Genomic DNA, 26349 nt, shown 5'->3' with positions numbered 1-26349 from the left:
GTCAGTAGGGGGCCCCATGAGATGCCCCTGGTACTTTTTCATAGACTTTTTTGAGTTTGGGCAAGGACACAGGAGCCCCATGATCCCCTATTGCCCGGCGGTGCCATGAGTTGTCAGTCCGCCCCTGGTATACCACTCACATTTATTGCAACCCCTATCCCAATAGATAAAATAAAAGTTACACATATACCTGTTAAGCATACTATCTCTGAATAAAGCTGTTCTGCTGATGGCCAGGTTTCCAATGCTGTATCATGTAAAGTTTTCTCATTCTTGCAGCCTTTTTTTGCCATTCGTAAACTGAGCCTCAGTCTTCCTATTAAATTCTCCTGCTGCTGTTCAAATCTTTTGTTGCTGTGACATCTGCAGTTTCTTTATTCATATAGTAAAACTGTACTTTTTTCTCTAGTAAATCTTGGTCAATTCTTACTGATTTAAAATGTCCTGTATCAATTGTATTCTCTTACATCTTAACAACAACTTAATAGAACTAGGCAGTGGAAGTAGGTCTATTACTGTATAATAAAACTCATGTGTCACTGCTAAAGCTTCCTAATGTTATATGACAACATTTTGTTGTTACTGCAAAGCTCCAAGAGGTGCTGCCTAAAACAAGATTTTCACCTTGCCTCCTGTGCAGCATAACTCTAATTTAAGGGTATAATCATACCTCCCAAATTTTGAACTTCAGAATGAGGGAGGAATTGACCTTTGGCCTGCGTAATGCGCCGTGGCAAAAATGGGTGTATCAATATGCTTAACAGTGGGAGGGGCCTAAGGGGCATGGTTAAACAAAACCCAGGCTTCCTTGTACCTATAAAATATGCTTTGATTGCTGTGCCACAAGCATGAGTCTCACAGACACAAACCCCAGCACAATCTTTAAAAAAAAAGAATAAAAAAACTTCCATTATAAATGGTTTTGCACAAACTGAGGAAGCGTGCGTTACACAAAGTGTGGAAGAGTGCATTACACAAAGTGTGGAAGAGTGCGTTACACAAAGTGTGGAAGGATTCAGGAATGCATTATGCACAGAGTGCAGGATTCAGGAGTGTGTTACATACAGAGTGCAAGGTTCAGGTATGTACATACGGAGTGCGTGATTCAGGGGTGCATTTCATACAGAGTGCAGGATTCAGGTGTGTACATACAGAGTGCAGGATTCAGGAATGCGTTACGTACAGAATACAAGGTTCAGGTGTGCACATAGGGATGCAGGATTCAGGAGTGCGTTACATACAGAGTGCAAAGTTCAGGTATGTACATACGAAGTGCATGATTCAGGGGTGCATTGCATACAGAGTGCAGGATTCAGGGATGCGTTACGTACAGAGTACAAGGTTCAGGAGTGCATTTCATACAGAGTGCAGGATTCAAGAATGTGTTACGTACAGGGTGCAAGGTTCAGGTGTGTACATACAGAGTGCAGGATTCAGGAATGTGGTACGTACAGATTGCAAGGTTCAGGTGTGTACTTACAGAGTGCAGGATGCAGGGATGCATTACATACAGAATACAAGGTTCGGGTGTGCTTTTCATAGAGAGTGCAGGATGCAGGGATGCATTACATACAGACTACAAGGTTCAGGTATGTACATACAGAGTGCAGGATTCAGGAATGTGGTACGTACAGAGTGCAAGGTTCAGGTATGTACATACAGAGTGCAGGATTCAGGAATGTGGTACGTACAGAGTGCAAGGTTCAGGTATGTACATACAGAGTGCAGGATTCAGGAGTGCGTTACATACAGAGTGCAAGGTTCAGGAATGAGTTACATACAGAGTGTACTGTGTACACAGTGTGTACAATGCGTTCAGGTGTGTACATACAGAGAGCAGGATTCAGGGATGCATTATGTACAGAGTGCAAGGTTCAGGTGTGTACATACAGAGTGCAGGGTTCCGGGATGCGGTACATACAGAGTGCAAAGTTCAGGTGCGTACATACAGAGTGCAGGATTCAGGGATGCAGTACAGAGTGCAAGGTTCAGGTGTGTATATACAGAGTGCAGGATTCAGGGATGCGGTACATACAGAGTGCAAGGTTCAGGTATGTACATACAGAGTGCAGGATTCAAGGATGCGTTACATACAGAGTGCAGGATTCAGGGATGCGGTACATACAGAGTGAAGGATTCAGGGATGAGTTATGTACAGAGTGCAAGGTTCAGGTGTGTACATACAGAGTGCATGATTCAGGGATGAGTTATGTACAGAGTGCAAGGTTCAGATGTGTACATACAGAGTGCAGGATTCAGGGATGAGTTATGTACAGAGTGCAAGGTTCAGATGTGTACATACAGAGTGCAGGATTCAGGAATGTACATACAGAGTGCAGGATTCAGGGATGCATTATGTACAGAGTGCAAGGTTCAGGTGTGTACATACAGAGTGCAGGATTCAGGGATGCATTATGTACAGAGTGCAAGGTTCAGGTGTGTACATACAGAGTGCAGGATTCAGGGATGCGGTACGTACAGAGTGCAAGGTTCAGATGTGTACATACAGAGTGCAGGATTCAGGGATGCGGTACGTACAGAGTGCATGTTTCAGATGTGTACATACAGAGTGCAGGATTCAGGGATGCGGTACGTACAGAGTGCAAGGTTCAGATGTGTACATACAGAGTGCAGGATTCAGGGATGCGGTACATACAGATTGCAGGATTAAGGGATGCGTTATGTACAGAGTACAAGGTTCGGGTATGTACATACAGAGTGCAGGATTCAGGGATGCGGTACATACAGAGTGCAGGATTAAGGGATGCGGTACATACAGAGTGCAGGATTAAGGGATGCGTTATGTACAGAGTACAAGGTTCAGGTATGTACATACAGAGTGCAGGATTCAGGGATGCGGTACATACAGAGTGCAGGATTAAGTACAAGGTTCAGAAGTTAGTTAAAGCAAAAAGACACAAATTAAACATACTCTTACGTTCTAAAATCTTGATTACCAGTATACAGGCAAGAATGCAAGCATCAGCTGGATAAATAATGAGTGCAGCCGATCACGACCTGCTGCAGTGTGAACATCTAGCACAGCCAGGGATTGGCGAACAAACCGGCGGGGGTATGGCTACAATGAGGGAGAGTGCAGCTGTCAAGTCCTACCTGTGATGTCGGGGATGGGCGGGGTCAATATGCATTATAGGGACTCCATCTCCTTTTAAAAACGACCCATTCATAGGGAAACAGCCAGCATTTATACAGTGCCAACTGGGAAAAAGGTGGCAAGGGGCAGGACCAATTGTAACTATTGTATGTGCACCTGCAGCGGTGTATAATTCAGGTTTATTATACACCGCTGCGGGTGCACATGCAGTTGTTACAATTGGTCCTGGCCAGCAATGTATAAATGTCAGCTGTTTGCCTATGCAGTGCTTGCTTGACAATGGGGGTGGAGCCCCTGAAATGCGTATCAGCCCTGCCCATCCCTGACATCACAAGGTGGAGTTGACAGCTGCACACTCTCTCTCATTGAGGCTGCAAGCCCCTCTTTCTTGCCCGCCAATCCCTGGCTGTGCTAAATGTTCACACTGCTGCAGGTCCTGTTCAGCTGGAAGTTAGCATATAAAGAATAGATTGAGTAATACTGGACAAAGCCCCTGTACTCCGGGGCCATGGGACAAAGGTGAAAATGCGGGAAAGTCGCACCTAATCCAGGACTGTTAGGATGTATGTATAATTTTAGTTATACTAATGAGATACTTAAACTGGACTGGCATCTCTTGGTTTTGAAGTGGTTAAATGACACAGTGAGAAAAACACATTTACAATTTAAAACAGAAGTTGTGGCTGCATTCCTTGGAGGACTGTTAGAGGCCATTTTACAGATAATCAAAATCCTAGACCATGACTGCTCAAGCAGCCAAGGTCCTAGAGCCTGCAGACAGTGCCTCTGAAGAGCAGCGGTAATTCATCACATCTGACAGATGCTAAAAGGCTTTTGTATGTAGGAAAAAAACACAGTATGTTGGAATGGAGAGTTTAAGAACTACACTGCTTATAATGTGCTATTAATCACAGGAATTTGCTTGCATGTTGTGTCTGTTAGAAAAGGACATTAAACATCATCCATTGTGGAGGTGGATTGTGTATAAATGACATGGAATCTGCTCCCTCCTATAGTTCATCTGTGTCTAGGCTTCCTCTTAAAGGTGGCCATATATTGCAATGGTGGTGAGACAGGTGGTGAGATATCTGCTCATCCCTGAATGACCCATGTACTGTTGCAGCTGCAGTAATCTTTTTCCCAGTAAGGTCAGGTAAAGGCTTTTGTTGACTTTTCTCCATCAAAAAAGGGAATCATTGTTCATTCCTGTCACATCACTCTTCTTTACAAGGACATGTAAGGTCATTTTATGTCAAATTTCCAATCATTTTTTGGAGGGTAAAGAAATGTGGAAGTGTTGATGAACAAGTGTATAGTAGGTCAGTTACACAACAGAAGTTACTACTATATTAACAAGCAAGGTAATAACTGCTAAATATAAAGTTAAAACCTGTCACACATGTACTTAAGATAAATCATATTATATAATATCTTGTATTCACATTTTATTGGGCCATACTGTATATAGAAGGATAATATGGCACAGTGTAGCAATTTTGTGATAACCATTCTAGGTGTGGCAGACAAATGTGGCAGACAAATGAAATTTGCAAGACCTTTACTACATGTATAAAGGCACAGCAGGAATTTTTGTCTGATTTTTCAGTAGCTGTAAACAGTAGATGTAAACAGAAGTAAGCTTTTGCTGCATGGTACTGCCTTTTAGTGAGTAATAGTGATTTCCTGACAATCACTGTGTAGGGTGAATAGAAATGTGATTGTCTACCTGATCCTTAATCAGTGTTATCCTAATGCATGGCACTTAATGCAAGGCACTGCCCATGGGCCCCAGGTGCATAGGGGCCCCATGAAAATTTCGCATTACATCATGCTTGATAGCTATCCCGGATGTGCCGGGACAGCCACACTTTTTACTAAGCTGCCCCGGGATGGCCTGGGCAGCATCCCAGAACCTGTACTGTGTCCTCCTGATCTCAATATTGTGCCCTCCTGATTCCCCCTGTACTATGCCTCTCCCCCAAACACCCCCCCCCCATACTGTGTCCTTTGTGTTCTTTAGTCCTTGTTTAAAATCAATTTTATTGGAAGTACTAATAAATATATGTTTCATTCTATTACCTATTTATTCTTTACTTCTTGGAAGTAGGTGCATACATTGGGGCATGCTGCTATAATATGGTCATGTCCTTCATATCAGATCTTCTGTATCACCTTCTTTACAAATTTATTTTTATCATCTATTTGTGTATAAGCTCCCTGTGAACTGCAGTCTTCATGCCTGCTAGTAGTATGACTTATTTATTACATTGTTTTAGCTCATCTGGGTCATGGATCGTAACCTTTGTTAACTTTTGGAACACTTTATATGTTTGGCTAAGTCAACAAGGAATGACAGATATCTTACATGAAAATTGATCATTCCATGGCAATTATGATCAATGAAAGGGAAAGTTCCACTATATGTCCTCCTCCACACCTCCATCACATTTTTTTTTTTTTTTGGGAGGGGGTAACTAGTTTTGATAGTTACCCCCCCCCCCCCCACACACACACGCACACACACACCTTTGCCTGCAGCCTTATCATGTAGGAAGCCAACTGTGACTCCTCACATTAAGCTGTATGAAGTCACAGCCAGCTTCCCACATTATTATTATTATACAGTATTTATATAGCGCTAAAAGGTTTGTTCAGCGCTGTACATTATAGTGGGGAACAGTACATGAGACAATACAGTAACAAACCACGAGGGGGTCAAGGGCCCTGCTTACAATCTAGGAGATTAAACATTAAACATGCCAGCGCTGGGGACCTGAAGACCGGTAAGGAATCTGATCAGGTGAGGGCAGCAATGGATTCTTAGACAGGTAAGTGTCCTTTTATTAAAAGTCAGCAGCTACAGTATTGGTAGCTGCTGAGTTTTAATTTTTTTCTTTATAAGGTGAACATCCTCTTTCCTAGCAGACCAGAAGTATCAAGTTGCTGTAATGTGAGGAGAAATGACATATTACTCTGATAAAGCACATCTAATACAAATAAGCCCCTGAAAAGAGAACCCCAATACTAGAACAGCTCATTCTTTGTAATTTGGGTCTCCTATTGTATTGTAATAGGAGAATTATGTGGCAATCAGGATGAAAGTAAAGTTGGTCCCAAAAGAGTTCAATAAGTGTTGTCAGTGTGCATGTCTGTAACACTCTTTCCTACCTCCTTCCAGTATGCACAGCTCCTTGATAAGTTAGATGAGACCACAGTAAGTGTGTTTGACCTTTCATACAACAATAAGTGGGTTTGGAGCACAAATATATTATCCTAAGGATTTCATTGGATTTCAACTCAGATGAAAAGTACACTGATATGGACTGATTATGAATGAATAGTATCATATTATTTATGTATATGAACAACTTATAGAATTTTTGTATTGTATAGTAGAACTTTGTAGTGTTTTGTTTTACTGCCAACATTTTAATTTTACTTTATGCAACATAGAATAAGGACGCACTGTATAAATTAAAATTTTAGTTTTGTTTTGTTTTTGTTTTTTTTAATCGTTTGTGATAATTTGTACCACTGCTATTGAAAACAAGGTATTTGTGGGGTTATAAAACAATTAGCCACAGACCTCTGAGGGTTGTAGATTTCTTGTTATGGGGTGTGAGCTGTCTCCCAGTTGTACCCCTGTGTTGTTACTCTGTCACCCCGGTTGTCGACCTCCAATGACTTTTCTTAATTGACAAAACCTAAAAAAGACTGACAGAGCACCATTTTTTACTAAAGAAGCTCCTATTAAATCTTAAAACTATTCAAATAATGGATACACTTAAACTGGTCACCAATTAATAGGGCATTTACACTGATCATGAATGTAACAGGGACATTTATGCTGACCACCAGGGGCGGACTGACAACTCATGGGGCCGCTGGGCAATAGGGGATCATGGGGCCCCTGTGTTCTTGCCCAAACTCAAAAAAGCCTATGAAAAAGGTACCAGGGGCATCTCATAGGGCCCCCTACTGACCCCGGGCCCTCGGGCAGTGCCCGAGTTTCCAAATAGTCAGTCCACCCCTGCTGACCACTGATGTAACTGCGGTATGTACATTGATCACCAATATAATGTCAGTGACAATGTCCCCAGTATAATTATGGCTAGTGTAAATGCTCCAGTTACATTGGTGGTCAGTGAAAATTCCTCCATTAGGGCTTGTTTTCACTTGCAGTTGTCATTGCCACTTCTTTTAAAAACGATCTGTGGTGTATGGCTTTTCAGAGGCATTTGGCAGGAGACTGGGAAGCAATACACTGATGCCTCACTATCTGTTTTAACAGTTGAAAGCCTGTGCGGCAACTTTAAGCATTACAAACAGTTGCAGAGCAGTTTTGGTGCTGTCCTATTAACTTTAATGGATTGCCCACTAAATGCAGCATAGGTATAATTCACACTAACAAGAGTTACTTTGCAATTATGTATTATTATTATTATACAGGATTTATATAGCGCCAACAGTTTTCTCAGCGCTTTACATTATAGCGGGAGACAATACAGTAACAATACAGTTCAATACAAGAGGGATTTGAGGGCCCTGCTCCTTGGAGCATACAATCTAGGAGGGAGGGGCTAGTGGTACAAAAGGTATTAACTGTGGGGAATGGAGTGGTTGAAAGAGTAGAGGATTCCAGTATTAGTTGAGGGCAGGATAGGCTTCCCTGAAGAGATGGGTTTTCAGAGATCGCCTAAAAATGAGCAGAGCAGGCGTGAGTCTGATAGATTGGGGTAGAGAGTTCCAGAGGATGGGGGAAGCCCTGGAGAAGTCCTAAAGATGAGCATGGGAGGAGGAGACAAGGGAGCTAGAGAATAGGAGGTCTTGCGAGGGAGCGGAGAGTACGGTTTGTGTGATATTTAGAGACAAGATCGGTGATGTAATTTGTGGCAGTGTTATGAATGGCTTTATACGTCATTGTTAGTGCTTTGAATTTTATCTGTTGGGCAATGGGAAGCCAGTGGAGGGATTGGCAGAGAGGGGTTGCAGATACAGAACGGTTAGTGAGGTGGATGAGTCTGGCAGCAGCATTCATGATAGACTGAAGAGGGGATAGCCTGCGATTAGGTAGGTCAATAAGGAGGGAGTTACAATAGTCAAGGCGAGATATAACAAGGGAGTGAATAAGATGCTTAGTGATTTCAGGGGTTAAGAATGGTCGTATCTTGGAGATGTTGCGGAGGTGAAGTCTACAAGATTTGGACAGTGATTGGATTTGGGGCTGAAAGGACAGATGGGAGTCTAGGATTACACCTAGCACCCTGGCATGAGGGGAGGGACTGATGATTGTGTTATCGATCTTGATGGAGAAGTCAGCACAGGGGGTACAAGCTGGGGTGAATACTAAGAGCTCAGTTTTGGAAAGATTGAGTTTGAGGAAGTGGAGTGACATCCATGCCGATATGTCACTTTGTAGGCTAGTAATGCGAGAGGAGACTGAAGGGGTGAGGTGAGGGGTAGAAAGATAAATGTGTGTGTCATCAGCATAGAGATGGTAATTGAAGCTGTGGGAGCTTATCAATTGGCCAGGGGAGGAGGTGTAGATGGAGAAGAGAAGGGGTCCAAGGACAGAACCTTGAGGGATCCCTACGGAGAGAGGGAGTGAAGAGGAGGTGGCAGCGTTATAGGTAACACTGAAGGAGCGCTGTGATAGGTAGGAGGAGAACCAGGAGAGGGCGGAGTCTCTGAGGCCAAGAGAGTGGAGTTTTTTTGAGGAGGAGGGGATGGTCAACCGTATCAAAAGTAGTAAGAGTACGGAGTAGTGGCCATTTGTTTTAGCAGTTAGTAGATCATTAGTGAGTTTTAGTAGGGCAGTATGTATGTTGCATGTAGAGAGGGAAAGCTTACTTTATCTATATTGAGATTTATTGTAACACCATCAACATTTATGTTAAAGATCAAACAAGCAGAGGAGCAGGACAGACCACACAAATATCTTGCATTCTTTTCTACCTGTCAGAGAATTTCTTTATAAAACATGATTTCTCATAGTAGAGGCATAAACAACTGAGTATTGTCTGTGATGCTTTTTCTTATTTGTACTAACATCCAAATTTTCAGGACATGCTTTCAGGGTGTACCCACTTCATCAAGGTCCAAGCATTACTTATATGTACTGCTTTGACCTTGAAGAAGGGGACATACTCCGAAAGCTTGTCCTGAAAATGTGGATGTTAGTACAAACAAAAAATGTATTATGGACAATTGCACTAATACGGCTACATTCAATGGCTTGTAAGCATGCTAGTAGAAAGGAATGCATGAAGTTTGTGTCCTGTCTGCTGAGGATCTTTACACCTTGATGTTGTAACAAAAGATGCATAACTTTCTGTTTTTTCCATTGCCAACTCCCATGGAGATCTTAGAGGGCCTTAGGAGTCAATTTTGTGTCTGTCGCTTCTCCCTGGAACTTTTAGCCCCTGGCTGCCTGCAGTCAAAACATAGTGGAAATGGAAGAGGGTGGGGTTACAAAGTGGACCTAGCACGATTGGCTGAGTCAAAGGGAAGTGGAGCAGGTGATCACAAAGCTCCCTTCCTGCTCATGCTGACCAGGGGTACTGGAAAGTGACTTTATGTAGTTCTGCATCTTACAGCTGCCAAACAAATCTGGATTTTCACAGACGTTTCCTCCATTCCACAGACTTTTACGACAACAGAAAACTTTTTTTTTGTTTTTTTTTTTAAACAAATAGTGCATAAACTATAAGTGAATGGTTGGCAACTCTGCCTGTCACATGAGCCCATGGTGGTGATCTAAAGCAGTCATGACACACCCTGCACAGGCATGGTCCACCATTATCAGCAACACTAAGTCGGTCAAAAGCAATAATGTGAATCCAGGATCTAAATCATTTAGTCAGAAAGTGGCTAAAAGAGGCCAAATGATATCAGCAGCACTAAGATAAAAAACATTGTATTTTATGGGGAAAAGATAATTGTTTAGTATACATTGCTTTTACTATCTAAATGTCATCTAGTTGAGGTTTAGATTACCTTTAATGTGTAGTAAATGCTCAACATGACGAAAGCTTTCTCTTTTGTTTTGACTGATAATTTAGAGGTACTGTATATGTAATGCTTAAAGTTTTAGTAAACTCTCTAAATCAACATTAACTATTTTTAATCCTTATGCTGCTAGCCTTAGATAGATAGATAGATAGATAGATAGATAAACTTTCTATTTATATTTCTTCAGTTGCCTCGTTGGGCTAGGTCAAACTGATGTCATACATCCCAGGATTCTTCAAGGACATTTTTTTCTTTTCATTTGAAGAAGAGGAGAAGAGGCTTACTCAGCTAAGCACACCCTCCTGACTGCATGAGCAGATGGATTCCAGATAGTAAATGCTACATGAATCATCTGCCCTTACTCAAGAGGGTTAAAATGCAAGGGTTTTTTTTTTCAAAGTGGTTTCTCAACACAATATAGCATGGAGACATGGATAGATGAGTGGATTTGCTGTGAATATTAAAAATGAATCAAATTGTATTTTCAGTTTGTGTTGCTCACATAGATTTATGTTCTGCTTTATCACCCGACGGCAGTCAGTAAACTATCTGGCTTCCAAAGTACATCTCCCCCTCCCAACATATATGTACTGATATATACTTATGACAATGGAAAACTCCACTATCATCACTATCACTATCTTAATGAAACAATAGGTTATCAGCCCCTCCAAAAATACAATCTGGCCAACAAGTTTAGCACCAAAAGCAAGTTGGTGGACATAACTGTCAAGATCTGGGGGATCGTCATGCAACAATAATCTGATGTTTATGGGTGACCTACAGTTGCAAGAAAAAGTATGTGAACCCCTTGGGATTACGTGGAGTTTTGCATGAATTGGGCATAAAATGTGCTCTGAACGTCATCTAAGTCACAACAATAGAAGAACACAGTCTGCTGAACATAATACTACACAAATATTAGATGTTGCCATGGTTTAATTGCACATAACATGTAAACATTCACAGTGCAGGGAGGAAAAAGTATGTGAACCTTTGGACTTAATAACTGGTTGACCCTCCTTTGGCAGCAATAACCTCAACCAAACATTTCCTGTAGTTGCAGATCAGACCTGCACAATGATCTGGAGTAATTTTGGACCACTCCTCTTCACAAAACTGTTTCAGTGTAGCAATATTCTTGGGATGTCTGGTGTGAATCGCTCTTTTAAGGTCATGCCACAGCATTTCAATCGGGTTGAGGTCAGGACTCTGACTGGGCCACTCCAGAAGGCGTATTCTGTGCTGTTGCAGCCATTGTCTTGTTGAATTACTTGTATGCTTTGGGTCGTTGTCCTGTTGCATCACCCATCCTCTGCGGAGCTTCAGTTGGCGGACAGATGCTCGTACGTTTTCCTGCAAAATGTCTCGATAAACTCTGGAATTCATTTTCCCATCAATGACAACAATCCGTCCAGGCCCTGAGGCAACAAAGCAACCCCAAACCATGATGCTCCCTCCGCCATGTTTTACAGTGAGGATGAGGTTTTGATGTTGGTGTGCTGTGCCTTTTTTTCTCCACACATAGTGTTGTGTGTTCTTCCCAAACAACTCAATCTTGGTTTCATCTGTCCACAGTATATTTTGCCAGTAGTGCTGTGGAACATCCAGCTGCTCTTTTGCAAACTTCAAACGTGCTGCAATATTCTTTTTGGACAGCAATGGCTTCCTCCGTGGTGTCCTCCCATGTACTCCATTCTTGTTTAATGTTTTCCTTATTGTAGATGTGTCAACAAAAATGTTAGCATGTGCCAGAGATTTCTGTAGGTCTTTAGCTGACACTCTGGGATTCTTCTTTATCTCATGCAGCATTCTGCGCTGTGCTCTTGCAGTCATTTTTACAGGACGATGACGCCTAGGGAGAGTAGCAACAGTGCTAAACTTTCTCCATTTGTAAATAGTCTGTCTTACCATGGACACATGAACATCAAGGCTTTTGGAGATACTTTTGTAACCCTTTCCAGCTTCATGCAAGTCATCAATTCTTGATCGTAGGTCTTCTGAGAGCTCTTTTCTGCGAGGCATAGTTCACATCAGACAGTGCTTATTGAAACCAGTAAACCCAAAACAGGTGTGTGTTTTTTAAAGGCAGGACAGCTGTCAGCAACACATCCAATATCACACTGATTGGAGTCAAGGTTGGCTCACTCCTGTCTCCAATTAGCTCTGGGAGAAGTCTTTAAGCTAGGGCCTCACATACTTTTTCCTCCCTGCACTGTGAATGTTTACATGTTATGTGCAATTAAACCATGGCAACATCTAATGATTGTGTAGTATTATGTTCAGCAGACTGTGTTCTTCTATTGTTGTGACTTAGATGACGTTCAGAGCACATTTTATGCCCAATTCATGCAAAACTCCACGTAATCCCAAAGGGTTCACATACTTTTTCTTGCAACTGTAATTACAACTATGCATTAACGTAGTATGTTGGATAAATGTATATATGACAAAACCTCTGTTGGTCAGGTTGTTTCATAAACGCTGACTTTCCTTTATATATAATCTATGCCCCAGTTTAGTTTCATTAAAACCCAGGCTATAGATTTGATTGGATTTATTTCCCAATTCTCTTGGAATCATATGTACTTGTTCTTTTCTGTAGGTGTTGATCTGACCTCATTGCGACAGATAAGGACCCAGAGAGCAGCAGTGATGTTATCTGATGTGAAGCAGCTGCTGGCTGTTGGAGGAAGTGTTAATGAGAAAAATGATGATGGCGTGACTCTTGTAAGATTTTCTATAAATTCAGTATAAATGAAAATTTCTTTCTGAAGCTTGATATTCATCAAACTGCTTTTTTGTTAGACATTGTCACATATCAAGTAGCAATTTGTGTAATAATTCAGCTCCCACACGGTATTAAGACTTAAAAGAAATCGTCAGTAAGAGGGGAGTCCTGCATGGGGTTAGCTAAGCTGTAACTGGTGTTGTGCTTGGTTCATCCACTACTCATTCTGTGCAGATTGTTTCTACCTACAGTGCTGCTTTTCATTGGAGAGCTGGGACAGCTGTTATTGGTATTTTAACTAACTACCATGCAATGGATAAGCATCTGTTCTTTTCCTGTACACGCAGGCTGTGGATAAAATAAAAAGCTCTATTTATAACAATGGGATAAGAATGCTTGTCACATTTGCTGTCTGTTAAATTGCTCTGTTAAATTACTAGAGTCTGCATTTCACAGTAATACCATCTTAGCCAACAGTAGTGTCCGTATATTGGATTCAACTGCTAGTCTTTAAGTGCTTATACAAATTCAATTGAAGTAATTGGTTTAATGTACCAGTTACACTGAAGGATTAAGAAAGCCACGCATATAGGTAGAAGTGTGCATTATATCGGATAATGGGGATTTCCAGCCCATAAAGAAAACCCTGCTAGTATACAATAACATGATGGGGCCCATATTCTCATAGCTCTTGGATTATATCATATACAGTATAAGAGCTACAATTACCAGTTTCAATTGCAGCATCATCTGATAGTAAAATATAGTAAATAATAAAATATAGTAAATAGTAAAATCTGGTAAATATAGTATTCCAGTGCAGGAACAGCAGATCGATGTTATCAATACTTTATCTGAAAAAAATCACACTAAGGTTCAGTTCACACTAGCATTGTAAGCAGGCATTTTCCAGGCATTTGAGAGATGTTTTTAATGCTCCTCAAACGCCTATGAAAATTATACACGTGGCAGCACATAGTGCTGTTCACACTGAAGCATTAGTTGACGCCTGATGTCTAGTCAGGAGGAGTTGAAGCCTTTTAACGTCTCCCATTCTCCCAAGTTTATGGTGATACTCCTCAAATGCCTGGCAGAAGTTTTTCAGGTCTTTGCGAGGCGTTTGCGGGGCATTACTACTAGAGATGAGCGAATCGAAGTATCCGAAGTGGAATTCGAGTCGAATATCGGAAAAATTTCGATTCGTGCCGAATCCGAAAAACAGCCTAATTCGGACGCGCGAATCGAAATTTTTCCGAAAATGGCGGCTGACATGTGCGGCGACGGAGCGGGGATGTCGGGGAAGGCGCGCAGACAAGGCGCGCTGCCCCATAATGCATTCCTCAACGACATGTGATCGCATCAGCCAATCAGCAGCCAGCCAGCCAGCACTGTGTAATGGTCGAGGTATATATAGCGGCCATTTTGGAAATCTTCATTTGCCTGCAGTCATTGAACAGAGGCAGACCGCTCTGTACTAGGGACAGGGACAGAGTTAGGGCCACAGAAACGAGAATTGGGGACAGAGAGAAGTTACTTAGGGACAGAGAACCATTACTCAGGGACACAGACTTGTTAATGAGGGCCACAGAATCGTTATTTAGGGACAAAGAAACGCTAGTTAGGGCCACAGAATTCATACTCAGGGACAGACAGAATTGTTACTCAGTGCCAGAGAATTGTTACTTAGGGCCACAGAAACGTTATTAGGGCCACAGAATTTTTACTCAGGGACAGACAGAATTGTTACTGAGTGCCAGAGAATTGTTACTCAGGGACAGACAGAATTGTTACTGAGTGCCAGAGAATTCTTAGGGCCACAGAATTCATTCTCAGGGACAGACAGAATTGTTACTCAGGGACAGACAGAATTGTTACTGAGTGCCAGAGAATTGTTACTCAGGGACAGACAGAATTGTTACTGAGTGCCAGAGAATTGTTACTCGCACAGACACAAAATTGTTACTTGCACAGACACAGAATTGTTACTCGCACAGACACAGAATTGTTACTCAGGGCCACAGAATTCATACTCAGGGATAGACAGAATTGTTACTGAGTGCCAGAGAATTGTTACTCAGGGACAGACAGAATTGTTACTGAGTGCCAGAGAATTGTTACTCAGGGACAGACAGAATTGTTACTGAGTGCCAGAGAATTGTTACTCGCACAGACACAAAATTGTTACTTGCACAGACACAGAATTGTTACTCGCACAGACACAGAATTGTTACTCAGGGCCACAGAATTCATACTCAGGGACAGACAGAATTGTTACTGAGTGCCAGAGAATTGTTACTCAGGGACAGACAGAATTGTTACTGAGTGCCAGAGAATTGTTACTCAGGGACAGACAGAATTGTTACTGAGTGCCAGAGAATTGTTACTCAGGGACAGACAGAATTGTTACTGAGTGCCAGAGAATTGTTACTCAGGGACAGACAGAATTGTTACTGAGTGCCAGAGAATTGTTACTCGCACAGACACAAAATTGTTACTTGCACAGACACAGAATTGTTACTCGCACAGACACAGAATTGTTACTCAGGGCCACAGAATTCATACTCAGGGACAGACAGAATTGTTACTGAGTGCCAGAGAATTGTTACTCAGGGACAGACAGAATTGTTACTGAGTGCCAGAGAATTGTTACTCAGGGACAGACAGAATTGTTACTGAGTGCCAGAGAATTGTTACTCAGGGACAGACAGAATTGTTACTGAGTGCCAGAGAATTGTTACTCAGGGACAGACAGAATTGTTACTGAGTGCCAGAGAATTGTTACTCGCACAGACACAAAATTGTTACTTGCACAGACACAGAATTGTTACTCGCACAGACACAGAATTGTTACTCAGGGCCACAGAATTCATACTCAGGGATAGACAGAATTGTTACTGAGTGCCAGAGAATTGTTACTCAGGGACAGACAGAATTGTTACTGAGTGCCAGAGAATTGTTACTCAGGGACAGACAGAATTGTTACTGAGTGCCAGAGAATTGTTACTCGCACAGACACAAAATTGTTACTTGCACAGACACAGAATTGTTACTCGCACAGACACAGAATTGTTACTCAGGGCCACAGAATTCATACTCAGGGATAGACAGAATTGTTACTGAGTGCCAGAGAATTGTTACTCAGGGACAGACAGAATTGTTACTGAGTGCCAGAGAATTGTTACTCAGGGACAGACAGAATTGTTACTGAGTGCCAGAGAATTGTTACTCGCACAGACACAAAATTGTTACTTGCACAGACACAGAATTGTTACTCGCACAGACACAGAATTGTTACTCAGGGCCACAGAATTCATACTCAGGGACAGACAGAATTGTTACTGAGTGCCAGAGAATTGTTACTCAGGGACAGACAGAATTGTTACTGAGTGCCAGAGAATTGTTACTCAGGGACAGACAGAATTGTTACTGAGTGCCAGAGATTTGTTACTCGCACAGACACAAAATTGTTACTTGCACAGACACAGAATTGTTACTCGCACAGACACAGAATTGTTACTCAGGGCCACAGAATTCATACTCAGGGACAGACAGAATTGTTACTGAGTGCCAGAGAATTGTTACTCAGGGACAGACAGAATTGTTACTGAGTGCCAGAGAATTGTTACTCAGGGACAGACAGAATTGTTACTGAGTGCCAGAGAATTGTTACTCAGGGACAGACAGAATTGTTACTGAGTGCCAGAGAATTGTTACTCAGGGACAGACAGAATTGTTACTGAGTGCCAGAGAATTGTTACTCGCACAGACACAAAATTGTTACTTGCACAGACACAGAATTGTTACTCGCACAGACACAGAATTGTTACTCAGGGCCACAGAATTCATACTCAGGGATAGACAGAATTGTTACTGAGTGCCAGAGAATTGTTACTCAGGGACAGACAGAATTGTTACTGAGTGCCAGAGAATTGTTACTCAGGGACAGACAGAATTGTTACTGAGTGCCAGAGAATTGTTACTCGCACAGACACAAAATTGTTACTTGCACAGACACAGAATTGTTACTCGCACAGACACAGAATTGTTACTCAGGGCCACAGAATTCATACTCAGGGATAGACAGAATTGTTACTGAGTGCCAGAGAATTGTTACTCAGGGACAGACAGAATTGTTACTGAGTGCCAGAGAATTGTTACTCAGGGACAGACAGAATTGTTACTGAGTGCCAGAGAATTGTTACTCGCACAGACACAAAATTGTTACTTGCACAGACACAGAATTGTTACTCGCACAGACACAGAATTGTTACTCAGGGCCACAGAATTCATACTCAGGGACAGACAGAATTGTTACTGAGTGCCAGAGAATTGTTACTCAGGGACAGACAGAATTGTTACTGAGTGCCAGAGAATTGTTACTCAGGGACAGACAGAATTGTTACTGAGTGCCAGAGAATTGTTACTCGCACAGACACAAAATTGTTACTTGCACAGACACAGAATTGTTACTCGCACAGACACAGAATTGTTACTCAGGGCCACAGAATTCATACTCAGGGATAGACAGAATTGTTACTGAGTGCCAGAGAATTGTTACTCAGGGACAGACAGAATTGTTACTGAGTGCCAGAGAATTGTTACTCAGGGACAGACAGAATTGTTACTGAGTGCCAGAGAATTGTTACTCGCACAGACACAAAATTGTTACTTGCACAGACACAGAATTGTTACTCGCACAGACACAGAATTGTTACTCAGGGCCACAGAATTCATACTCAGGGACAGACAGAATTGTTACTGAGTGCCAGAGAATTGTTACTCAGGGACAGACAGAATTGTTACTGAGTGCCAGAGAATTGTTACTCGCACAGACACAAAATTGTTACTTGCACAGACACAGAATTGTTACTCGCACAGACACAGAATTGTTACTCAGGGCCACAGAATTCATACTCAGGGACAGACAGAATTGTTACTGAGTGCCAGAGAATTGTTACTCAGGGACAGACAGAATTGTTACTGAGTGCCAAAGAATTGTTACTCGCACAGACACAAAATTGTTACTTGCACAGACACAGAATTGTTACTCGCACAGACACAGAATTGTTACTCGCACAGACACATAATTGTTACTCAGGGCCACAGAATTCATACTCAGGGACAGACAGAATTGTTACTGAGTGCCAGAGAATTGTTACTCAGGGACACCTAATCGTTGAATTAAATAGTATGTCAGACAACATGCAGAGGAGTGGCAGAGGAGGCAATGTTTTAGGAGCGAGCAGACGTGGCAGCAGAGGAAGGGGTCGAGGCAGCAGTATTCGCAGCCAGAGGCCAGTGCTCCCGGTGTCATCCAGCGGTCGTGTCTCCACCGACAACCCTGCCGTCATTGATTGGTTGGCTCGGTCGTCTTCCTCTTCCCAGGTCACCTCTGACACCTACAGCCAACGGTCGGTGGGTACGTCAGACACAACCGTTAGTTGGCATGGCCCGGGACCAAGCCCACTGAAATCACGTGTCCTCTACCTGCCCCTGTCCTTTGCTGTTCCCTCACCAAGCGAAGTATCGCATGCTGTGGGCTCAGCCCCACTGTACAGTGAGGAAGAGCTAACAGAGGGCGGTCAGGAACGGGGGGAGACATCGGCCTTTTCAGCAGCCAAGCGAACAAGTACTGGCAAGGAGAGTGGCTCGGTAGCCGGTCTAGAGACAGGTCTGTCTCCTGACCCAGACGCAGCCGAGGGGGCTAGTAGTGAGGCGGAGACCCTACTTGATGATGAGGAGGTTGATCGCACTTGGCAGCCTCGTCGTCATCAGGCAATTTCTTCCGCATCATCAGGAGAAGAGGGTGGCAGCTTGGCAGCGAGCAAAACAGTCGGTGGGTTGCCCAGGAGACAGCAGCAGGGTCGCATCAGTGTCAGTGGAGCCAAACGTCCACGGAGTAGAGCACCAGCTCCACTGCAGCCTACCACCACGGCCAGTAGTGGTGCCGTTGCGCACGGAGGAAGTAGCAGTCAGCCAGTGAAGAGTAGCGGGGGCAAAGTTTCCTACTCGGTGGTGTGGCAATTTTTCCTCAAGCCGCCCGAGGAAGTAAACGTAGCCGTATGTCGACTATGTGGCCAGAAATGCAAGCGTGGCCAGGGGGCCCATGTTGGGACTACAGCGTTGCGTCAGCATATGCAGCGTCACCATTCGGTGGCCTGGGAAAACCGTGATAAACATACGGCGGTTCTGCCTGCCCCAGCCCCCGCTCCATCACCCGCTCCGTTACTTGCTCCGTCACCCGACGTCGTCAATCGCCCTCTATCAGCCAGTCAAGGCTCCAACACCTCTGCTGAGGGGAGTTGTCGCTCATTGGCATCTTCCGCTCGTTCAGATGCTCCTTCTCCTGCTACTCCTCTTCTCGGATTCCGTCAACAGTCTTTCTTGGAATCCGTATCCAAGAGACAACAGTTTGCGAGCACGCACCCGACGGTGCAAAAGCTGAACGTCCTCCTGTCCAAGTTGCTGGTGCTGCAGTCCCTCCCTTTCCAACTGGTGGACTCAGCACCTTTCCGAGAAATGATGGCTTGTGCCGCGCCGCGGTGGAGAGTGCCAAGCCGTCATTTCTTTGCCCAAAAGGCAGTGCCAGCCCTGCATTCACATGTAGAAGAGATGGTGGGCCAGTCTTTGAGCATGTCGGTCTCTGCCAAAGTGCACGGCAGCGCCGACGTGTGGAGCTGTAACTACGGTCAGGGACAGTACATGTCATTTACGGCCCACTGGGTGAACGTGGTGCCGGCACAGCCGCACCAGCAACTTGGACAGGTCACGACGCTTTTGCCTCCACGTTTGCACGTCCTTGGTCCAGCAAGCATGTCCGCCTCTACCACCTCTTTTTCCGCCGTGTCCTCAGCCGCCACCCCCGTGCCAAGTCCCATTACCCGACCGGCATATCACATGTGCAGGGCGCAACGGTGTCACGCTGTGCTGCACCTGGTATGCCTTGGCGAACGTAGTCACACAGGGGAGGAACTGCTGAGTGTAATGAACAGAGAAATCGACAGATGGCTGTCTCCGCGCAAACTAAAAATCGGAACCATGTTGACTGACAACGGAAAGAACATGGTGTCTGCTCTGCGTCAAGGAAGGTTGTGCCATGCGCCATGCATGGCTCACGTGTTCAATCTGGTTGTCAAGCGGTTCCTAAAATCCACCATCCCACTGCAAGACATCCTTAAAATGTCACGTAAACTGTGCATGCATTTCAGCCATTCCTACACCGCAAAGAACACCCTCATTGAGCTGCAGCGGCAGAACGGAATTCCACAGCATCGCCTGATCTGCGACGTTGCAACAAGGTGGAATTCAACCCTACACATGTTAGACCGCCTTTACGAGCAGCGAAAGGCCATCACCGATTTCCTGATGTTACAAGCGGATAAAGGTACTCCCCTGTGTAACTTAGATGTCAGCCATTGGCAGCTCATGCGTGACACCTGCCGCTTGCTCAGGCCCTTTGAGGAGGCCACGCTATTCGTGAGTCGGCAGGACTATGGGATGAACGACGTCATTCCTCTGTTGCACGTCCTGGAACAAATGCTGTTAACAATGGCTGGTCAGGGTGCGGTAGACGTGGCGCACAGATCTCAACGCCACATGACCCCTGTGGGGGCAGGACAGGAAGAAGAGGAGGAGGTAGAGGAGGACATTTGTGCTCAGGAATTATTGAGTGAAATGGGTGGTTTTTCCACTCAGCGGACAGGAGTGGAGGAGCAGGAGCATCTGGTAGAGGAGGAGGAGGAGGAGACAGAGGACCCAGACGCACCGTGGCAGTATGCTGTGGAGATGGAGGCAGGGAGTCCCTCGCATTCCTTGGCACAAATGGCCCATAGCATGCTCGGTTGCTTGCGTAGCGACAGCCGAATAATAACCATCAGACAGAGGGATGACTTTTGGCTGTCCACCTTGTTGGACCCTCGCTACCGGTCCAAAATGGTGGCCTTTTTCACACCTGCTGAGAGGGAGGCCAAAATTACGTACTATAAAAACCACCTATGTAGTCAGTTGGTCTCTGCCTTTGTGCGCCAACGTCCATCCTCAGACACTGTGGGCCCTGTGCGCTCGCGTTCCGCTGGCATGGCAGCAGGGGAGGGGTGGGGTGGTAGGAGCAGTGGCAGCTCCACCAGCAGTGGCTGCCTCAGTCTGCAGTCGATGATGAGTAGCTTTCTTCACCAGCGCAGTGAGGAAACTACTAACCAGCCGCAGCAGCAGCAGCAGCATCAGGTGGACCTGGAGCAGGAGCTCAAACAACAGGCTTGGGCCTACTTGGACAGCACCCTGCCAACCGAGGTAGACAATCCCCTTGACTACTGGGCAACGAAACTTGACCTTTGGCCCCAACTAGCTGAATTTGCCCTTGAAAGGCTGTCATGCCCGGCCAGTAGCGTGGCATCGGAGCGCGTGTTTAGTGCGGCAGGAGGTATTGTAACTCCGCGGAGGACACGACTGTCCACCCAAAGTGTGGAGAGACTCACGTTTGTGAAAATGAATCAGGCGTGGATTAGTCTGGATTTCAAACCACCAGTTCCTGACACAACTGACTAAATCCGCCATGAATCATGCCTCAAACATGTGCCACTTTCAGGTCTCCTCACACTGCTGGTGTGTTTAATTTTTTGACATAGGGTGCTGGCAGATTACGGGCCTCACATAGCTGCTGCCAGGCCCCTAATCTGCCATAGGCCCCTATATACCGCCTCCTCATGCTGCTGCTAGGTCCAGAGTCTCTCATGGGTCCCTGTACGGCCTCCCATTGCTGCTGTCTCCATCGCCACACTCTGCTGCCATGTGCCACTTTCAGGTCTCTTCACACTGCTGGTGTGTTTAATTTTTTGACATAGGGTGCAGGCAGATTACGGGCCTCACATAGCTGCTGCCAGGCCCCTAATCTGCCATGGGCCCCTATAAACCGCCTCCTCATGCTGCTGCCAAGTCTAGAGTCTCTCATGGGTCCCTGTACGGCCTCCCATTGCTGCTGTCTCCATCGCCACACTCTGCTGCCATGTGCCACTTTCAGGTCTCTTCACACTGCTGGTGTGTTAAATTTTTTGACATAGGGTGCAGGCAGATTACGGGCCTCACATAGCTGCTGCCAGGCCCCTAATCTGCCATGGGCCCCTATATACCGCCTCCTCATGCTGCTGCCAAGTCTAGAGTCTCTCATGGGTCCCTGTACGGCCTCCCATTGCTGCTGTCTCCATCGCCACACTCTGCTGCCATGTGCCACTTTCAGGTCTCTTCACACTGCTGGTGTGTTAAATTTTTTGACATAGGGTGCAGGCAGATTACGGGTCTCACATAGCTGCTGCCAGGCCCCTAATCTGCCATGGGCCCCTATATACCGCCTCCTCATGCTGCTGCCAAGTCTAGAGTCTCTCATGGGTCCCTGTACGGCCTCCCATTGCTGCTGTCTCCATCGCCACACTCTGCTGCCATGTGCCACTTTCAGGTCTCTTCACACTGCTGGTGTGTTTAATTTTTTGACATAGGGTGCTGCAAGATAACGGGCCTCACATAGCTGCTGCCAGGCCCCTAATCTGCCATGGGCCCCTATATACCGCCTCCTCATGCTGCTGCCAAGTCCAGAGTCTCTCATGGGTCCCTGTACGGCCTCCCATTGCTGCTGTCTCCATCGCCACACTCTGCTGCCATGTGCCACTTTCAGGTCTCTTCACACTGCTGGTGTGTTAAATTTTTTGACATAGGGTGCAGGCAGATTACGGGCCTCACATAGCTGCTGCCAGGCCCCTAATCTGCCATGGGCCCCTATATACCGCCTCCTCATGCTGCTGCCAAGTCCAGAGTCTCTCATGGGTCCCTGTACGGCCTCCCATTGCTGCTGTCTCCATCGCCACACTCTGCTGCCATGTGCCACTTTCAGGTCTCTTCACACTGCTGGTGTGTTAAATTTTTTGACATAGGGTGCAGGCAGATTACGGGCCTCACATAGCTGCTGCCAGGCCCCTAATCTGCCATGGGCCCCTATATACCGCCTCCTCATGCTGCTGCCAAGTCTAGAGTCTGTCATGGGTCCCTGTACGGCCTCCCATTGCTGCTGTCTCCATCGCCACACTCTGCTGCCATGTGCCACTTTCAGGTCTCTTCACACTGCTGGTGTGTTAAATTTTTTGACATAGGGTGCAGGCAGATTACGGGCCTCACATAGCTGCTGCCAGGCCCCTAATCTGCCATGGGCCCCTATATACCGCCTCCTCATGCTGCTGCCAAGTCTAGAGTCTCTCATGGGTCCCTGTACGGCCTCCCATTGCTGCTGTCTCCATCGCCACACTCTGCTGCCATGTGCCACTTTCAGGTCTCCTCACACTGCTGGTGTGTAGAATTTTTTGACATAGGGTGCTGGCAGATTATGTGCCTCCTATAGCTGCTGCCAGGCCCCTAATCTGCCATGGGCCCCTATATACCGCCTCCTCATGCTGCTGCCAAGTCTAGAGTCTCTCATGGGTCCCTGTACGGCCTCCCATTGCTGCTGTCTCCATCGCCACACTCTGCTGCCATGTGCCACTTTCAGGTCTCCTCACACTGCTGGTGTGTAGAATTTTTTGACATAGGGTGCTGGCAGATTATGGGCCTCCTATAGCTGCTGCCAGGCCCCTAATCTGCCATAGGCCCCTATATACCGCCTCCTCATGCTGCTGCCAGGTCCAGAGTCTCTCATGGGTCCCTGTACGGCCTCCCATTGCTGCTGTCTCCATCGCCACACTCTGCCATGTGCCACTTTCAGGTCTCCTCACACACTGCTGGTGTGTAGAATTTTTTGACATAGGGTGCTGGCAGATTATGGGCCTCCTATAGCTGCTGCCAGGCCCCTAATCTGCCATAGGCCCCTATATACCGCTTCCTCATGCTGCTGCCAGGTCCAGAGTCTCTCATGGGTCCCTGTACGGCCTCCCATTGCTGCTGTCTCCATCGCCACACTCTGCCATGTGCCACTTTCAGGTCTCCTCACACACTGCTGGTGTGTTAAATTTTTTGACATAGGGTGCAGGCAGATTACGGGCCTCACATAGCTGCTGCCAGGCCCCTAATCTGCCATGGGCCCCTATATACCGCCTCCTCATGCTGCTGCCAAGTCTAGAGTCTCTCATGGGTCCCTGTACGGCCTCCCATTGCTGCTGTCTCCATCGCCACACTCTGCTGCCATGTGCCACTTTCAGGTCTCTTCACACTGCTGGTGTGTTAAATTTTTTGACATAGGGTGCAGGCAGATTACGGGCCTCACATAGCTGCTGCCAGGCCCCTAATCTGCCATGGGCCCCTATATACCGCCTCCTCATGCTGCTGCCAAGTCCAGAGTCTGTCATGGGTCCCTGTATGGCCTCCCATTGCTGCTGTCTCCATCGCCACACTCTGCTGCCATGTGCCACTTTCAGGTCTCTTCACACTGCTGGTGTGTTAAATTTTTTGACATAGGGTGCAGGCAGATTACGGGCCTCACATAGCTGCTGCCAGGCCCCTAATCTGCCATGGGCCCCTATATACCGCCTCCTCATGCTGCTGCCAAGTCTAGAGTCTCTCATGGGTCCCTGTACGGCCTCCCATTGCTGCTGTCTCCATCGCCACACTCTGCTGCCATGTGCCACTTTCAGGTCTCTTCACACTGCTGGTGTGTTAAATTTTTTGACATAGGGTGCAGGCAGATTACGGGCCTCACATAGCTGCTGCCAGGCCCCTAATCTGCCATGGGCCCCTATATACCGCCTCCTCATGCTGCTGCCAAGTCCAGAGTCTGTCATGGGTCCCTGTATGGCCTCCCATTGCTGCTGTCTCCATCGCCACACTCTGCTGCCATGTGCCACTTTCAGGTCTCTTCACACTGCTGGTGTGTTAAATTTTTTGACATAGGGTGCAGGCAGATTACGGGCCTCACATAGCTGCTGCCAGGCCCCTAATCTGCCATGGGCCCCTATATACCGCCTCCTCATGCTGCTGCCAAGTCTAGAGTCTGTCATGGGTCCCTGTACGGCCTCCCATTGCTGCTGTCTCCATCGCCACACTCTGCTGCCATGTGCCACTTTCAGGTCTCCTCACACTGCTGGTGTGTAGAATTTTTTGACATAGGGTGCTGGCAGATTATGGGCCTCCTATAGCTGCTGCCAGGCCCCTAATCTGCCATAGGCCCCTATATACCGCCTCCTCATGCTGCTGCCAGGTCCAGAGTCTCTCATGGGTCCCTGTACGGCCTCCCATTGCTGCTGTCTCCATCGCCACACTCTGCCATGTGCCACTTTCAGGTCTCCTCACACACTGCTGGTGTGTAGAATTTTTTGACATAGGGTGCTGGCAGATTATGGGCCTCCTATAGCTGCTGCCAGGCCCCTAATCTGCCATAGGCCCCTATATACCGCTTCCTCATGCTGCTGCCAGGTCCAGAGTCTCTCATGGGTCCCTGTACGGCCTCCCATTGCTGCTGTCTCCATCGCCACACTCTGCCATGTGCCACTTTCAGGTCTCCTCACACACTGCTGGTGTGTTAAATTTTTTGACATAGGGTGCAGGCAGATTACGGGCCTCACATAGCTGCTGCCAGGCCCCTAATCTGCCATGGGCCCCTATATACCGCCTCCTCATGCTGCTGCCAAGTCTAGAGTCTCTCATGGGTCCCTGTACGGCCTCCCATTGCTGCTGTCTCCATCGCCACACTCTGCTGCCATGTGCCACTTTCAGGTCTCTTCACACTGCTGGTGTGTTAAATTTTTTGACATAGGGTGCAGGCAGATTACGGGCCTCACATAGCTGCTGCCAGGCCCCTAATCTGCCATGGGCCCCTATATACCGCCTCCTCATGCTGCTGCCAAGTCCAGAGTCTGTCATGGGTCCCTGTATGGCCTCCCATTGCTGCTGTCTCCATCGCCACACTCTGCTGCCATGTGCCACTTTCAGGTCTCTTCACACTGCTGGTGTGTTAAATTTTTTGACATAGGGTGCAGGCAGATTACGGGCCTCACATAGCTGCTGCCAGGCCCCTAATCTGCCATGGGCCCCTATATACCGCCTCCTCATGCTGCTGCCAAGTCTAGAGTCTCTCATGGGTCCCTGTACGGCCTCCCATTGCTGCTGTCTCCATCGCCACACTCTGCTGCCATGTGCCACTTTCAGGTCTCTTCACACTGCTGGTGTGTTTAATTTTTTGACATAGGGTGCAGGCAGATTACGGGCCTCACATAGCTGCTGCCAGGCCCCTAATCTGCCATGGGCCCCTATATACCGCCTCCTCATGCTGCTGCCAAGTCTAGAGTCTCTCATGGGTCCCTGTACGGCCTCCCATTGCTGCTGTCTCCATCGCCACACTCTGCTGCCATGTGCCACTTTCAGGTCTCTTCACACTGCTGGTGTGTTAAATTTTTTGACATAGGGTGCAGGCAGATTACGGGCCTCACATAGCTGCTGCCAGGCCCCTAATCTGCCATGGGCCCCTATATACCGCCTCCTCATGCTGCTGCCAAGTCCAGAGTCTGTCATGGGTCCCTGTATG

At 46.2% G+C, this 26349-nt stretch overlaps 1 protein-coding gene across 3 annotated transcripts in view; it reads left to right on the top strand.

Annotated features, from left to right (window-relative positions):
* Positions 1 to 26349, top strand: part of MYO16 (myosin XVI) — a 468341-nt gene that overhangs the window by 221481 nt on the left and 220511 nt on the right. For all 3 annotated transcript variants that reach the window (XM_089693597.1, XM_089693596.1, XM_089693595.1), the window contains exon 6: positions 12732 to 12856. In XM_089693597.1, the coding sequence (XP_089549723.1) occupies positions 12732 to 12856 (125 nt within the window). The remainder of the gene's footprint in view (positions 1 to 12731; positions 12857 to 26349) is intronic.

This window comes from Staurois parvus, unplaced genomic scaffold (assembly GCF_062004578.1).
Source record: "Staurois parvus isolate SC_StPar_1 unplaced genomic scaffold, SC_StPar_1.0 ptg000634l, whole genome shotgun sequence".
Taxonomy (NCBI): Eukaryota; Metazoa; Chordata; class Amphibia; order Anura; family Ranidae; genus Staurois; species Staurois parvus.
This window is presented reverse-complemented; position numbering and strand designations above follow the sequence as displayed.